The following is a 13,044-nucleotide window of genomic DNA, read 5'->3' as shown; positions in this document are numbered from 1 at the left end:
CTTTAGAAAAGTACGGCCGCGCAAGTGATTGAGGTACAAAATAATGAAATAAAAGGGTTTGATTAATTCTATTTAATGTGATGCCAAAAATGCACCCTTTTGCCTTGGTGAAAAAAAAGAAAAAATTGGCCACAAGCTGGAGAACAAATGCTCAGATTAAAAGCTAAAAGGATTTATTCATGTGTTCAGCATGCAGGGCAACACAACCATTCATTTCAAAACCCATATTTCATCATGGCATTATCATATATCACTCACACGAGATTGGTTTGATATGTCGCAAAGCACCTACAGTTAGCATCTAACCTTTCTGCTGGGTTTTAAAAAACACATTTCCACTGCCATCTCTGATTTTCCTTTAATTACTAGATGTAATTTATCACATGCCTTGCTTACTCAAGACACTTAGCTTGCCATGATTAGAGAAAGAGGATATCTGCTGTTTTTCACTTATCTTGATTTCCACAGAAAATAATGAAGGCGTAAACTTACATTATTTATTTATAATTGTCGCTCATTATCTGTTGTACTTTGTAGAGAGAAGGAAATTAAGCACAGAAGCATGACAAACTACTTGTTACAAAAAGCTATCTCTCAGTTGTCACTCTGAATGTGACTTGCTGAAATGTCCACACTGTCTCCACCAGCCCTGATCATCCCAGAGGGGAAGCTATATAGAAAAAGTCCCTGCAGTCTTCAATAAAATAGCAAACTGTAAAAAAAAAAAAAAAAAGACAATAAAAAAACTCAACTTTCTCGGTCGTGCAAGACAGCCACTGCTGGTTGAACTAATTTGTTCGGGTGTTGTCAAAGTTATTACAAACTCATTAAGCCTCATGAGCACAAATTTAAATTTCCTAATGTGAAACAGATGTTACACTTAGATTGGGATGAGATGGTTTAACTGACAAAACGGAAGACATGATTATTGCCATGTGTCAGGATTTCTGCGTTGAAAACTAATTTGTCAAAGGAAGAGACTACAACGCCGAACAAACACTCAGCGCTCGAAGGCAAAATGCGTTATTGACATTTTTGATGGATGCAAAGGAGAAAATCCTTCGGCGTCATCTCTTTTACAAAGCCGAACCGCAGTGGAAAATCTGTCTTCGGTTTATTTCTTCGGTCGGAAAGGTCATGACAATTTGATTAAATTATCTCCCAACAATTTTTGATACTGCCTTTCAACAATCTTCTGACCATATTTGTATCCTTACAAATCAATTATCCTGTCAATAAATGTCTTGCCCTGCAAACCCACACTAGAAGCTCCCACATCATCAACTGAACTGCACATTATGGAGTAACGGTTAGAGGCCAGGTTTTCAGAAATAACTGGTATGAAACGGGAGCTTAAACGCTGATTTTTAAAAGGTCCCTTTAAGGCAACGTGGATCCGTTAAAATGTTTTAAAATGACCTGTGTCGCATCAAAGGCTGAAGGAGTTAAAATACATTAGCCCCTTCAACGGTGCCCATTCCCCACGGAGCTGGGGGTGTACTCTCCAAACTGAACTGAGGGCTTTCCTTTGTAATGGGCTATAACAAAGAGTTATGGATATGAGATGTCACACGGATAACACTTGCCATTAAACAGTGCAGCAGACAATGTCAGGCCTCGTCTTCACCAAAGCTACAAAGTAAAGGTGTGGGATAAAGATGTAAGGAGAATTATCAGCCTGAAATGCTTTTGCTTGGTTCCCCTTCCTTTAAAAGGTTGCCCTGGAGCAATTAAGGCACTGGGGAAATTTGTGGGGCACATAAAAGCTTGAGCAGTGTGATATAGTAAACAGACACTTTACTTCAACCTTTCTTGCTGGTGTTAAAGTGAGCTTCTGGCTGTGATCTAAAAGCCTGCACTGTTTCTCCATGGTGCAACAAAAATCAAGAGGCTGTAAATGAAAAACATTACTTTAGCCAACTTAAAAAGCGCTGCATAATTAACTCAGCGTATTACTACGAACTTGCAGTATACTTGGGTACTACTTGTGTCACTCACAAGTGAAGCACATTCTGGAAACACAGCTGGAAAGCTCTTTGAGTACTAGGATTATAAATTGATTGCCATTACATGACAAAGTGATACATATACTACCGTTTAGCATAACGATCTTAAGCACCGTGGTTCAATCTAAAGGTAATATTCCTGAGAGCTATTTCCTATATCCGTTTTGCAATAGCTGGCAGTGGTCAGCGCTGAAATTAAATTAAGGTAAGCACTTTATCGTTGACCTCAAAGTTCTCCACATAAGTGCACAGAAACCCTGTTATAAAATTATTTCGTTATACTGTGAATACTAGGAACGCGAGCTGGAGTAGGTATCACCCCTGCATGATTTCATTAATCAGATCCCGCATTGTTCTTAGTTGATTTGTTTTCTCCTACTCCAGATCCTTGAAAACATTATCCCTGGAAGATTAGAAGGAATTATGGGTACTTTAGTTGAGCCAGTGGGATGGATTAGTGTTGTGCCACTGCTGTAATAGCATTGGTAACAGCCCCCATTTCGATGTGGAGCAAAGTAAATGCTAATGAGCCAGGAACAAGGGAATAGGCTTGCAAGAGATGTTGCAATAATGTCAGAACCTAACGTCTTGCATGCATCTTTCCCACTTCAGGGCAAGGCTCTAACGTTAAATCCCACAGGGCAAATCTGGCCTTTATAGGTACAATTGATAATGCAATATGGATGCAATTTCCTTCAATACTTAAGAGGGTGATAAATCTGCAAGCTGGTCCCAATATTTATCAGCCATTTGCAACCATTTGCTGCTGCAAATAAAATATTTCTCTGAAGTGATGAAATCGAACCCCATGATTTCCAAACCTACACTCTTGCAGCAGAGAGCCGAGACATGACAAAACCTCCGGCACCCCCCACTGCAGTGTCAGTGGGTATCCCAGAGGTTAGATGTGGAAAAGCTGCTGGGCCAGGTGAACAATTAATCCCATGTCAAGAGAGAAATGTGAACCCCTGCTACATCACTGGATTTGCCAGCAGGCGAGCTTTACCTACTGCTGGTGCACTGCTGTTCAAAATACAGATGTTGTCAAACAGAGAGCGAGTGATTTACTATCATACAATGGCAGATTAAAGCAGTACACCTAAAATATTTGCCCCAAAAAACACATTATTGAGGAAAAGTGAATGTCTGCATGCATCCATTTGCTGCATTGTGTGAGCAAACAGTAGAAATCTCCATCAGTCACTAACTTTACTTCCTACTTCTACCTTAGCCAGTATTATGTCTCAAGGGGAAGACTTGTTTTTCCTTCTTGTCTGATTAACATTTGTTTTTCCTTTTGCCTTATGCTCTCCAGCACACAGCGGCATCACATTGATCTGTACTTAACCTGACTTTTAATAAAACAAGTTGTATAGCTGGTTTCCCTTGTGTCACCAACATTATCATAAAAGAATGTATGTCCAGCAGCCGTCAATTGATCCGTCCTTTTGGGGATTCACTCCTTCCGTGTCTCGCTGGTGGTCTGGCTCATCGTCTAACTTGTGCTCTAATGACCCTCCAGGCCTTACATGCAGCTAATGAGCTGATGGATCAGTGCATCGATCCAAGTGCCGCAGTCTAGGAATGCCCAATTACCTTAAGTAAACAGTGCAGAAACTCAGCTTTGAGCACAGCCTGAAGACTACAACAGAGTTCAGGAAGGAAACACAGAAAGCAGGGAGAGAGCACACTATGCAATTCAAATTGCATTGTGTCACACTGTGATTTTACTCTTTGCTATTTGTCACTTGAATATCAAGTAGGGAAAAATTGAATACATCGATAAAAAACCATTCTGCAAGTAAAGCAGAAAAGCTAAACAATAGTGATCCCCCACTCAATACACTTACAGCTCAACACAAAGAAACCTGTTACCTGTGGCTCTCTCTCAGGGCTTCCTTTCCCTTCCGCCATGAAATCATGCCTCGAGGAGACATCCTGGGCTTGCATTCGATTAGAACGTCGCCACCCTGTCGGGCCAAAGTTTGGGCCTTCAACAAGTTCTGGGAGAAGTCTGGAGCAATTGCTGGTGGACAAAAAAGAAAAGAAAAGTGGAAAGGCATGTGAATACTGTGAGGGAGACAAGAGAGGCGTAAAAAAAAGGAAAGGGAGAAAAAGAGACCGATGAGCAAGGTGGAAGAGCTAGAGTGCCTGAGCTTCCTAAAACACGCAGGTCACTAAATCCATTAGGCAGGTCAGCTCTCACATCCTTTTCTTTCAACACACACATATCCACTGTAATGCATCCGTAAATGCAGGAGAACAGACGTGGGACATTTTATTTGAAAAGAAAGTGATTTTCCAGATTTCCTTGGGACGACATTATGCATTAAAGATAAAACCACGGGACTCTGAAGCAAAACGAGCGAATGTAAAACAAGAGGGAGGCTTTGCTGCTGTTGCTTTAGGCCTTAATTACTAAGGCGCCGTCGTCCGGAGCTGTTTTGTATGCGAAACTACTCAGCAGAAAGCTCTTCAAAGTGAATACACAGCCTGGCGCCAGTGACATGGCTGAGCACCTGCCAACATATGCCGGTGCACGTGCGTATGCAGCACTATACAACAATGTACGCTTGCACCTATGCACATATTGCCCCCTCACAATTATTTCTTGACACTCTGTGTGAAAAGCAAGCCAAGAGTTTCTGTCTTCCTCGTTTTCTCTGTTTACATGGGTGGTTTATATGACCTCGGGACTTTCAGTACAATCTGTTTATAATGGGTAACTTAAAAGCAGGTCGCGTAGACCAATGTCTGTCATATTCTCTACTTGAGAAAAGAGAAAAAGCAATAATAATAATTGAATTTAATTAGCCAGGCAAGCTTAACATAGTTAATTATAAACAAATCCACCTACTCAAGTTTCCAACATATTTAGATGTCTTATAACTGAAACTATTTATTAATTATTCATTATATTTCTGATGCAATATGCAAATCCAGTTAACTTTCTGTGACAATACAACAAGTTATTGGCATTAGGTATTAGTAATCGCTGACAATTAGTGGCCAAGCTCTTGTGTGGTGACTGTTTTACTGCTACAGTAATTTTAGACCTTCGCACCAAACATTTAAGCCGAGCGGCTCTGTGACCTTTACATCATCAACCCTGTCTGCATTCTTGCAGTTACTTTATGTTCAGCTGACTGTCAGCGTTAGATATGTTTCTGAACAGAAAGCGTTTAAACCTCATCTGTCGAGCCGTGGCATTGCTCCTGAGAGTTTTACAAATGTTATTGCATCAAACTCACACGCCAAAGTACTTAAAATGCAGTTTGCAGGAAAAGGATTCACTCTGTTTCCAAAACAATAGCCCAAATGTGCAGAGCCAAATGAGTAAGTATACCAGACAAGATATGGAATATATTTTTTCAGCTCTTCGTACCCAGACGATTTCAGCATCTTGTTTGTTTTGTACTACCTTTACCTGTTGACCTGAATTCCTGTTGCCAATTATGTGCCTGCCTTTTGACAATTTCTCCAAACCAAAAGCCTTTTACTCTAACTCTACAGTATACACTGCATATTGTGTCAGCTACTGCAGCTGTACTTTGAGACATGCCTCATCTTCCATAATTACACTGCATCTACCGAAAGTAACCATACATCAAAAACACAAACGCATGTGATCCATGAACTTCACAAGAAGTGGAGGTTTTCTGGTAATATTCTGGAAACTGTGCATAATGAGCATATTTGCATAATTGACAGTAAAAAGGTGTTCTTATTTATGTTATGCTTGGTATCAGTGCACCCTCTAAGGTCATCATCTGTCTGAAACAAGCCATTTTATCATGTGCCTCTTGACGATCTAGCTGAAAACTCTGCCTGATGATATTTGAATAACATAATATATAACTATTCAACATATAGTTGTTTTATCCTGGTATACACAAACACTCAGTCCAGTAAACATGTCAGTCACTTCGGCCTTGCTAGGCATGGACAAGCATCAAATAAGGTCATGTGCACAGAGCTAGAGTACTACTGGCAACAGAACTTCAGAAATAATTGTGTTTTTTCCTCAGTCTCCTTCACAGAGTGAAGAAAACTCATATTTATTGTATTGCAAAGACTTTTCTGAAAGAGTAAAAAAGGAGAATGTTACTGGAAAAATGTATTTAGCATTTTTATTCTAGCAGGTATAAGAGATATAGCCTTGGGTTAAATTCTGTTTTGTTAATTAAGACAAATGAACAGCTTTCTATCTTTGGTCTTACCTACAACTCTCAGCTCGGCATTGGTAAAGATTCGACCGTGCTTGTTCTCTGCCACGCACTGGAACATGCCAATGTCAGCCAGGTTCAAGCTGCTGATTGTCAGAACTCCATTATTCACCTGAACTCTGTCCTGTTGGAGACAGAAAGACACACATGCATGCATCAAATACTTAAAATGATCTGAAATGAAAACTGCTCAACAGCCAGACAACAAACAAGTTTAGAGAATATTCGAGGAAGCAACTGAAGGTTCTTGCCTCAGGTGCAAAATATGCCCCAGTACACTCCAAGGTTCGCATCTAATCAGGACCACCATCTTTGTAGATGGTATTCTGGTACTCCACGTACTCTGCACTTCAACTGGTGTTTTACTGAAACCGAGGAGAACTTGACAGCACGTCTCTAACGGTAAAATTAGTATTTTAATAAGTATATGATACAGTAAAAGTGCTAGACTGAAAAGATTTACATTGGGCAGAGCTATATTGAGAGATTTAATTAATATTCATTACAGAACAATAATTAAAATCAAGCACATCAAACTTGCTGCTGACTCTTTTTTTACTCCACCAAATACTCAGGACCTAGTTTATAAATATATATAGATATAGATATACAATGCTATTAATTGTTTTAAAATGAATACATATACCTTCAAAAACACCTTCGTAATAAAACTGATACAAAGTTCTTCACTTTCCACTGCTCGTTTGACCTTTACAAGGTTTGGCACCTCTTGTTTCTCCCGTTTTATAGTTACCCCAATTTAATTGTGGCAGCACTCATTGTTCTTGCCCTTGATCTTTCCATAGAGTGTAGCTGGACCTTTTAATGCCTCTGACAAAGTAGTCCAGAGGGTCCTGCCGTCAGTCTGTCTGTCGTCTGGAATCATTACAGCACTGGCACTTGAAAAGACAAGGACTGTCCCTTAACGTCAGTCTGTGACACCGCAGAGGACTTTCAAATAGAGTTCTTTCTGACGACTAGTAACAAGATAAGAGACATGGCTGACCTAGCAACTAAAACCACCGCCAGAGGATGTCCTGGGTGTTGATGCATCCAGCAGTTTCCAGGTGGAAAATAAGCAGTCCCATAAATTTGGCTACGGCTGGGTGCATGTATGTGTATTCAAGGAAAAAAGAAAATGATAAAGAGAGAGGGAGAGGACCACAAAGAGAGGGAGGATTTTGAATAGATGATAGATGGTTCTTTTCAGGTTACACAGTGCACAAGCCCAGGGCTGTGCACTTACGAACCCATAAAAGCACAGGTTGGTGCCATTCTGCACTATTCTGTACCCTGACACTTAGTGGTAGCTCTATCACAATCTCCTTAGCACTGAAGACAAATTGTGGCATTGTCTACTTTATCAGCATCTTTAATTATGCTTGACTCTTGTCTGATATGAACACTTTATCAAACTGAGCTCTGAAAAGTTAAGTCATGGGCACCTTGTTGCTGCTTTCTCTGTATCTTGTAGTGATCCTATCGCTCACCTATAGTAGCTAGACTGTCGCAGGTATGCAACTACACCATTAGAACTGCGGAAGGCACGTAGCAGGTTTTGAGGGTCGTAGGCAGAGAAACCATCTCTCGTGTATGTAACTAAAAGGCGGAGCTGGTAGTGTAGTGAAAAAAGTACAAGCATGAGTGGGTTCTTGTTTTGCCGGGGTGACATTTTGAAGTGACAGCTCTCCTCTGCGCCATTTAATTCCCTTGGAACAGACGGAAAATGAGGTGGAGAGGGAGGAAAAAGCTTGAAAGATAGCTTAAGAAAGAGAAAGAAAGCGCCGAGGATGCTGAGACAGAGAGGAGGGAGAGAGAACTGATCCATTCTAATGAGGAATAACAAATGGCCCCCTTGGCCTTCCCCTCCTGCTCCCTCTCCTTCTACACTGCTGACCTTTGGGTTTGGAAATTGATTTACTGTTGCCGCGGTTGACGGTGGCATTTTGAAAATGGTAACACCCCACCTCATTAATATAGCCACATGTACAGAGAATATGTTACCTTGGCTACCTGCCAAAGGAAGTTTTACAGTTATTTACTAATCAATGCTGCAAATGCACATGTGGAATGATAAGGGCTTCCTGTGGTTAAGCATGTGTGGGCCTTCAAATTAAATAAAACTTGAAATGGCTCAGAGATAAAATGTTTAAAATAATATTGCCTATTTTTACAGATTCAGACTTAAGCTGCTCCTCATACAGACTTTGCAGATTAATACTTTGGTGTCATAATGGCAAAAACGTAATCTTCCTTGGTGCTTGTGTGTTGACATTAAGCTCTTAAATTAAAGTGCCACATATTTGGGGTACCTATCTCAGTTCCAGACAACAAAACCCCACCAGCCCCCCCTTTAAAAGCATGTCCAAACTAAATAGGAACTGTCCAGTTTTGAGCCCATTACACCCAGCCCAAATTCTGACACAATCGGTGACTGTGATTCTCTAGAGCTGGTCTTTTTAGGCAGAAAGCACACTCACTCCAGCAGCACAATAACACAAAACAAGGCAAATTGCCTAAATGTGAAATGCACTTTGGATGATAAGGCATTTCTCACCCTCCCCAGAGAGGAGAGACTTAATGATCAAATTGAGAGTTGCAGATAAGAGTGAGATTGAGCGCTAAATTGTCGACAAAGTCCCCAGTTGATGACAGGCAGAAAATGGCATCACTTTGGCTCCTTTGCAAAACACATACAAACACCCACCCCCGGCACATACACACACACGTTTGATGCCAAATTTAGTCCCAAGCAAATAGAGGCATTTCAAATTGACATGTTCTTGCCAAGTACAAGCCTATGAGTTGGAAGCATTATTTGCTTCGAAGCAAAGTGAATCCCAGCAAAACAGCGCAGTAACACGCAGTGCATCCTTTAACCAAGATGCACTGCGTGTTACTGCAGGAATCTGCTGTGATCTTATCATCTTTCATCTTACACATTAAATTACATTCATCTCCACCCAATGAACTGGTTAAGGGCTGTTGACGGAAAAAGAAATATTGCTATGCTGCTAACAATAACAATACCATTTAACTACTAGCCTATATACTTCAGTCTTTCAGTAGTCTTAATGTGCTTGTTTTCAAAGCACACCTTCGTACTACTTGGTATTGATTAGAGGTGGAGAGGACAAATTAGTATGTTTTTATGCTGGTAATTAAATGCATCTTTTATGGAACCAAATCTAAGGAGAAAAGTAAGCACACAGTGCATGTTTATTATGTGTGTGGTTAAAACGTGTAGATGAAAAAATAAAAAAGCAGGATAGCTAAACTGTTCTGTTTTTTGCTGCTATGTTGCAAAGTCTTACAACCAACCACCTGAAACAGCAGAGGAGTTTGGCCAGCAAGTGATTTGCACAACCACAATTTTAAACTGATTTTCTGGCATGAAAGTAGAGTTATCATTTGATTATCTTGTTTCAAAGAATCTTCAGTGTTTGACAATTCAGCCAAAGTTAATTTGACAATTCAGTCTGAAAAGGTGATGCTTCTTTGTTTCAGACTGATTTTGTGATCAAAGGTAAGATCCTTTTCTTTCTTTCTTTTTTTTTTTTTACCCATTTTGTATTATTTTAATTTATTTTTCATTTGTTTCTTTCTATTTTTGTTGTGCTTTTTTGTGGGGGCCAGTGCTGCACAGAGGGGAATTGGCTTTTTTATGTGTCTTTGCAGCAATGTAAGAAATCTCAGTTTAGGAAGAAATCCATTTTACCTCCATGGGGTCCAGAGGCTCTCCATTCTTCAGCCAGCGGTACGAGGGTTTTGGTTTGCCACTGGCCTTGCATTCCCACACCAGAGTCTCATCAATGGTCTTCTGTACATCCTGAGGCTTTTCAGTAAAGTGAGGTGCAGCTAGAAAGTCAAAATACACACACACACACACACATATATATATATATATATTTTTTTTAAATTAACACTTTATACCTAAACACATGCCTTAGCATTACCTCAAGCAGCGGAATTTGAAAAAAAAATCTATGAATTAGCCAAGCACGGCAATTACTTCTTTAAAAAGCATTCAAGGGCACAAATCATAAATGTACTCCTAATTAACTTGAAGCTGACCTCGACATGGAAAATATATAAATAAGTAATGCTTTATAAGGTTAGCACAGAGAAAAATCAATAGTGAATAGGTGAGACCATCCACGGTAAAGTGTAGAAGTTTAAAAAGATGCGGGTCCACTGACACTAACAATGGCTCTCTGCTTCTTTGCTTTCCGCAGTGCAGTTGGTAACATAGGCAAGTGACTTTTTGACACTTGTCATATCAATTTAAAGACATAATGGTGGTTTTCCTGCCGCACAAATAGCCAGCACCTTATATAAGATTTATGGACCCCAGGAAGCACCCACGCAAATGCATGACACCCTGCCAGGGTCAATGAGAGTCAGTCAGGCTTGATTAGGTGTGCTACTTTAATAATGTAATAATAATAATATCATAAAGTATTAGCACCTATAGCACATTCAGTGCCAAGGAGGTTTTTTTGCAAAGGAGCTCCTCACCCACGTACAGCAACTTCAGCCAATCATTTTCCATTTAAAATACAGTGTTTTATAAATGGTGTCATTTCAGATCAAAATGTGATTATTTAATAAGACAATCAATATAAATTAGTTGTACCGCATTTTATGAACCTTAGCATAGGGGTGGGGTTACTGCCATATAAAAAAATTCTGCTGTTTAATAACATAAAAGACAAACAAACAACAAATCTTTATATGGCAGAAAGGATGGCTGCTTTTATGGACTATTGTGTCTGTGAATACAACTCTTTGTAAAGCAATATGAGTAGCTATGGGTGCATTTCCTGTTCAGTAGAGATCCGATAATATTTTGTTATCAAATGGTTATTTTAATGATCATTTTGATAGAGGGAAGTACATTTAGTATGGTAAATGTGCAAAGTACTGAAAATGTGTGACTATAGAAACAGGAGTGCATGACAGCCTGTTAACAACATTACAAATGAGGTTGTCTGAGATAACATAATGGAATGGAAGAAGCCATGCAAGTGACTTCTACACAAAGTCAATCTGATTGAGACTGAGCCCATTCGAATGCAGTAAACCATGATCTGATTACTTAAAACCCCCTGGAACTGCAGAAGGACAATTAAGCGGGGAATGAAAGGAGAGAGGCCGACCCTTATTGTTACTGTGCTCGTTCTGTTTTGTTGTCACTAGCTCCACATCCCCGTATTGATTCTTCTATTCTTCTGCAGAGTTGATGGATGTCCCACAAGCCCCTGTCTATGGGACTTTAAAATGAGATTACTGATTTTTATCACCTGGCAGCTGGTCAATCTGTGGGGCTTTGAGATGAGACACGACTTAAATCTTACAAAGAGAAACATGACTTCCCCACAACTGTAGCTGAGATGAGGCACAGAGGCCAGCGCTCTAGCTATAAGTTGCTGAAAAATCACTACCTTGTTTAGAACATGACCATAACACTTGATCATTTTACTTATTTTAAGCATTGTCAGCCATGCTACTGCTTGGAGTAATGCATATTCAGTCCTCAGCCTACCAACAGGTACTGTGAGCATTTCATCTAACCCACAGCTCCTGCAAAAAAAAAAACCCTATTATCATATCAAAGACATCCTCCTTCACAGGAAAGAAAAATCTGGATTTGATGATTTCACTCAAGCACATCCCTATTGGGACTCGTGGGCAGATATCATCAATGCATAAACTGCAAAATAATGGAGAGAAAAACCATAAAAATACTTAATCAAGGACTGCTAAAAGCTTTTTCAGAATATGGTCCATAAGTCCAGTGTGGTGAAGGAAAAATCACGCCTCTCTGAAAGGTGGTATAAATCTGTGTGCCCCGTCTTACCTGCTGGCTCAATAAGGAGCTTGTCTGAACTGTACTACTGGTAATAGGTTAATTTACTACCACATCCCACTATATGATGCAGTTGTATACAGGCTCTAATAAAAACCACAGATTGCATGACAACATATAAAACTTTCTGTTACACTCCACGCCAATGGCGCACTCCTGTTCGAAAGATTTTCAATCATACTTCAGAGCAGTGAACCTCTGAAGAGGTTTAAATAAGGTTATGAATCAGTGGGTAAAGGATTTGGTAAAAGTCTCTGAAACTACATGACATATGAGGAAGAAGACTGACAGGTTGAAGGCATGAGATATTTTTTTAATCTCTGAGAGGTGTGAAGTAAGGTAAGTTTGAGATCAAACACAGGCAAACCGCGCTCCTGCTCACCGTAATAAGACAGCTTTCCTTTCACCGAGTTTTTTCCTCTGCTGTTCTCTGCCACACATTCGTACATCCCGGCATCCTCCTGCTGGAAGTAAGGGATTTCTAAAACTCCACTGGCTTTATTTATGTCCACCTTCCTGGTAAAGGAGGCTCCATCCACTTTTTTCCAGCTGATTGTTGGCACAGGGCTAAAACCACAAAAATACACACACACGCAAAAACAACATATATCAACACTGGTGTTTAACATAATAAACTGGTGACAGTCCATGCTAATATATTCATTGGTTGTTGATTGTTTATTTGACTTATATGGATATGGAGCCACCTTTTTGTGACAGAAAAATGAAGAAGGCTTGTACAAATATTATGTGTAGAATTTAAAAATCTTTCTACAATTATTGAATTTGCACAATTTCAATTATACAAATTTATGCATTTCACAAATGTCTTTGAAAGCAACTTTCAAATATTAGAGCTGCAAAACTAAAAATGGCCAATGAGTATTTTGGTATATTATTGAGATCTACCTTCACTTAATATATGAGAAAGAATAATGAATAT

The 13,044-nt window shown here is 39.7% G+C and overlaps 1 protein-coding gene across 1 annotated transcript in view; it reads right to left on the bottom strand.

Annotated features, from left to right (window-relative positions):
* The window catches only part of cntn3a.1 (contactin 3a, tandem duplicate 1), a 136,435-nt gene that overhangs the window by 20,006 nt on the left and 103,385 nt on the right, over positions 1-13,044 (bottom strand). Inside the window, exons 9-12 of the mRNA XM_085344978.1 lie at positions 12,484-12,668; positions 9,951-10,090; positions 6,227-6,356; positions 3,882-4,032 (exon numbers count right to left, since the gene is read on the bottom strand). Of these exons, the coding sequence (XP_085201104.1) occupies positions 3,882-4,032; positions 6,227-6,356; positions 9,951-10,090; positions 12,484-12,668 (606 nt within the window). The remainder of the gene's footprint in view (positions 1-3,881; positions 4,033-6,226; positions 6,357-9,950; positions 10,091-12,483; positions 12,669-13,044) is intronic.

This window comes from Diplotaxodon limnothrissa, linkage group LG20, assembly GCF_057381915.1.
Source record: "Diplotaxodon limnothrissa isolate DT_005_m linkage group LG20, D_limnothrissa_male_GT1.1, whole genome shotgun sequence".
Lineage (NCBI taxonomy): Eukaryota > Metazoa > Chordata > Actinopteri > Cichliformes > Cichlidae > Diplotaxodon > Diplotaxodon limnothrissa.
Note: the sequence above shows the minus strand (reverse complement) of the source record. Positions and strands in the feature narration are given on the sequence as shown.